At 38.3% G+C, this 4,685-nt stretch overlaps 1 protein-coding gene across 1 annotated transcript; it reads right to left on the reverse strand.

The window, feature by feature from the left end:
• Positions 1-1,082: 1,082 nt before the first annotated feature.
• Positions 1,083-2,042, reverse strand: LOC126079295 (olfactory receptor 1038). The gene has a single exon (XM_049890220.1). It carries the CDS (start codon positions 2,040-2,042, stop codon positions 1,083-1,085), a length of 960 nt encoding a protein of 319 aa, XP_049746177.1.
• Positions 2,043-4,685: the final 2,643 nt, after the last annotated feature.

Below are 4,685 nucleotides of genomic sequence, written 5' to 3' on the forward strand. Positions count from 1 at the left end.
CAATAAGCAACATCATGCTAAACGGAGAAAAGATTGAAGTTGTCAAGGATTTCATTTTACTTGGATCCATAATCAATATGCATGGAAGTAGCAGTCAAGAAATCAAAAGACTCACTGCATTGGGCAAATCTGCTGCAAAGGACCTTTTTAGAGTGTTGAAGAGCAAAGATGTCACCCTGAAGACTAAGGTGCACCTGACCCAAGCCATGGTATTTTCGATTGTATCATATACATGCAGAAGCTGGGCAATGAGTAAGGAAGACAGAAGAATAATTGACACCTTTGAATTGCAGGGTTGGCAAAGAATATTGAATGTACCAAGGACTACCAAAAAAACAAGCAAATCTGTCTTGGAAGAAGTACAATCAGTATGCTCCTTAGAAGCAAGGATGGCGAGGCTCTGCCTTACATAATTTGGACATGTTATCAGGAGGGTTCAGTCCCTGGAGAAGGACTTCGTGCTTGGTAAAGAACGTGGTCAGCAGAAAAGAGGAAGACTCTTAATGAGATGGATTGACACAGTGGCTGCAACAATGGGCTCAAGCATAACAGTGATTGTGAGCGTGGTGCAGGACCGGGCAGTGTTTCGTTCTGAAGTACATAGGGTTGCTGTGAGTCAAAACCAACTCAACGGCACCATAAAACAACAACAATTCTCAGAAGAAACCAAGTAGTTGAGTTCTACTATTTTCCAGAAGTGGATACAGAGGAACACACAGTTTAAATCAGTTGTCCAAGAATACACAGCTAATAAAGGAAGGAAATGGCATTCAAACTTAGGCAGTCTTATTCCTGAGCTGAGAGTGCTAATAAAAACATGCTGCTGCCTTTGCTTGGGATACTCCTGTGTGTTTTTGTGTATGTGTCTGTGTTTGTATAACACAATTTTAGTAGTCTATAAAGCTGTTGATGGCCTGAAAGGAATCTAAAACATACTGACTTTTCAAGTGTGCCCCCAAAAGTTACAGAAAATGACAGTGTCTGTTGAAATAACAGTCACATTTTCATTAAGTTGGGAAAGAATTGTAAGAAATACAAGCAAGAGATTTCTTTGCATGCTTTTAGTTAAAGCATTTTTATTATCATTTTCTTAATTGCAACATCTTTAAAGTTTCACAACCTTTATCCAAGGCTTTCTTCAAGGCTTCTTTTACCTCCTTGTTCCTTAGACTATAGATGAGAGGGTTCAACATGGGGATCACTACAGTGTAAAACACAGAAGCCATTTTGTCTGTGTCCAGAGAGTGGTTTGATGTAGGCTGTAGGTACATAAAGATCAGTGTGCCATAGAAAATAGTGACAGCCACCATATGAGAGCCACAGGTGGAGATGACCTTGCGTCGCCCCTGGGTGGAGTGAATCCTTAAAATGGCGGCAATGATAAAGACGTAGGAGATGAGTACAACTGAAGAGGAACAGATCATATCAAAGCCAGAGAAAGTGAAGATCAGAATTTCCTTCATATGTGTGTCTGAACAGGACAGAGCTAAGAGAGGAAGGTCATCGCAATAGAAATGGTTAATTACATTGGGTCCGCAGTAAGTTAGACGGAAGGTAATAATGGTATGGAAGAGGGCAACCAGAAAGCTATATATATATGGAATAGCCACTAATTGAAGGCAGACTCTTTTTGACATCCGTATTGAATAATGCAGGGGACTACAGATGGCTACGTAGCGATCATACGCCATAGAGGCTAAAAGGAAACACTCAGTGATCATGAAGGTAAGAAAGCAGCCCAGCTGTGTTGCACAAGCATGGAAAGGAATAGTGTTGTGTTCTGCAACAAAGTTCACCATCATCTTTGGGGTAATGGCAGAGGAGTAACAAAGGTCTACAAAGGCCAGGTGGCTGAGGAAATAGTACATAGGTGTGTGGAGTCGAGTGTCAATCCTGATTAAGATAATCAGTCCCAAGTTCCCCAGAACTGTGACCAGATAGATGACTAAAAATACCGCAAAACACGGGGCCTGGAGCTCTGGCCGGTCTGTAATGCCGTTGAGAATGAACTCAGTGACATAAGTCATGTTAACAGAAGCCATTTATTCCAGTGGATGTTGCTGGAGTTGAAGATTAAAAATTGCAACTCTCATGGTTCTTGCCAATGTTTAGGGAAGATGATCATTGATGTCTTGTTAGCCTTGAATTACATCATCAGATGGGCAAAAATGCAGCTTAGCTTTTGCCTGCCATTCTTGCCCCAGGATAGGGTTTCTTTTACTTTCAGACTAATCTTCTTAAAAGTTATTTTTCTTTCTAATTTTAGAAAATAAGGAGTGATCTTGGTTAAGACAAATTAAATATTGTCTAAATTAAACCACTTGAGACAACCACAGCTGATATTTCAGTGTTTTTGCTGTCATTATCTTTTCTATGCTATATAAGTATGACAGGAGTCCCTGGGTTGTGCAAATGGTGAATGTGTTCAGCTGATAAGCAAAACATTGAAGGTTTAAATCCGTTCAGAGGTGCCTCAGAAGAAAGGCCAGGTGATTTACTGCTGAAAAATCAACCATGGAAATCTGCTCTGACCCACAGGGTCACCATGGTTCGAAATCTTCTTGATGGCAACTGGCTTTTTTACTCCCATATGGTACTTGAACATGTTCACAGTTTTATCACAAAGTTTTTATTTAAATTTTAACCGTAAAGTTATGATTTGAACCCTAATTGAGGGTAATTATAAGACTACCATATAAAATAACACAGTTAAGTAGACCACCTTCACTGAAAGATGGTGGCAGGGGAAGAGGTTTATTTATAATTTATCATTCATATATATATATTTTTTGCTAAAAATTGAAACTCATTTTTCTTCTATTGCACTTATAAAACCTCAAGATTTATAGTGGTTCCAAGGTGCCTTTCAAATCAAAAGCAGAGAAAACTATATGGGGAGATTAATGTATCAATGAGAATATTAACTACGGTAGATATTTACTGCTAAGTAAGCTGAATATTTAAGTACCCCATTATTGGTAAAGAAAAAGAGGTACAGTGGAGTTGTATAAGAATATAAAAAAAATTAATTCCTAAGATCAATAAAGTGAAAAATGACGTAGAAACAAAATTCCCTATAAGATTCTGCTAAATTTTGTCTGTAAATTTTGAAAACCCTATGGAGCAGTTCTACTCTGTGTATATAATTTTACATTAATGGGTTCGCCATGAGTCAGAATCAACTCAAAGGCAACTAAAGACAACATATATTTCTAGATTATATTATCAATTCCTATAATTCTTTAAAAGTATTTTTTCTATGACCTTCAATTAGTTTCTCCACCAAACAAGTCTCACCATCTATTGAATCATTTCCCCATCTCTCAATGTTGAGGAGAAATGCTTAAAATTATTTATACATTTTACCCTCAGGGTGCCCCAGTAGCCATTGTTTTCTTTGCTTGATAGTAAGTTGCTCAAAATAGTGATTCTCAAACTTGGCTGCTCATTGTAATCATCTAGGGAATTTTTAACATCTCAGTGCCTAGGCACCTCATACCAATTCAGTTGGAAACTGAGGGAGTGGTATCCAGGCATTAGTGTTTTTAAAGCCCTCCAGATGATTACAATGTACTATCCTTGTATTATTTAGCCTAAATAATGAATTCATTTACGGCAATGGCAACCTGAGCTCAGCTACATCCTCAAAATCATTGATTTCTTTTTTTGGTTTTATTTGAGTTACCTGTAGCTAAATTGGAAATCCTGGTGGCATAGTGGTTAAGTGTTACTGCTGCTAACCAAAAGGCCACCGCTTCGAGTCCACCAGGCACTCCTTGGGAACTCTATGGGGCAGTTCTACTCTGTCCTATAGGGTCCCCATGAGTCAGAATCTACTGGACGGCAACAGGTTTGTTTTTTGTTTTTTTGGTATGGCTAAATTAGTTTGAGTACATGACTCCACTTAGCTAAGGGAATTCAAATTGGAGTGTGCTTATTCCTGTTTACATGAAAAGACTCACCAAGGGTTATGTGGACAAGGATAATTTTAAGGAAATCAATTTCTCAGTTGTCCATGTCCGTACCTACTCCTTTCTGAAACTGATTTGACTAAGGCACCTGTTCTCTTAGCTCTTCTTGGCCCCCCTGCTCACAATCTGCCCTTTATCTATTTTATGAAGGAAAAGCATATATCTCACTAGTTGGGAATCTTACTATGAACCTTTGCTCCAGAGATAAAAATATCTGGGGAGCTAAACAATTTGAATTGTTTTTTTTTTATTGTGCTTTAAGTGAAACTTTACAGCTTGTTAGTTTCTAATACAAAAATTTATACACACATCGTTATGTGATCCTAATAGCTATGTCTAGAATATTTCAGCACACTCCTCCTTTGCACCCCCGATTTCCTGTGTCCATTCAACCAGCTCCTGTCCCTTTCTGCCTTCTTGTTCAATTTCAGTAATTTGATGATTCCTTTCAAGATATTGTAAACACAACCCTCAACTCATTAAAAGTGAAATTTAAAGCTTAAACTTATTATTTATCAAAAGAGGAAATATATATAGATAGATAGATAGATATACCTACCTACTTGGTGGTTTAGTGGTTAAGCAGTACTGCAGCTACAGCTGCTAACCAAAAGGTTGGCAGTTCGAATCCACCAGGTGCTCCTTGGAAACTCTATGGGGCAGTTCTACTCTGTCTTTCAGGGCCACTATGAGCCAGAATTGACTTGATGGCAA

This window comes from Elephas maximus, chromosome 7 (assembly GCF_024166365.1).
Source record: "Elephas maximus indicus isolate mEleMax1 chromosome 7, mEleMax1 primary haplotype, whole genome shotgun sequence".
NCBI lineage: Eukaryota > Metazoa > Chordata > Mammalia > Proboscidea > Elephantidae > Elephas > Elephas maximus.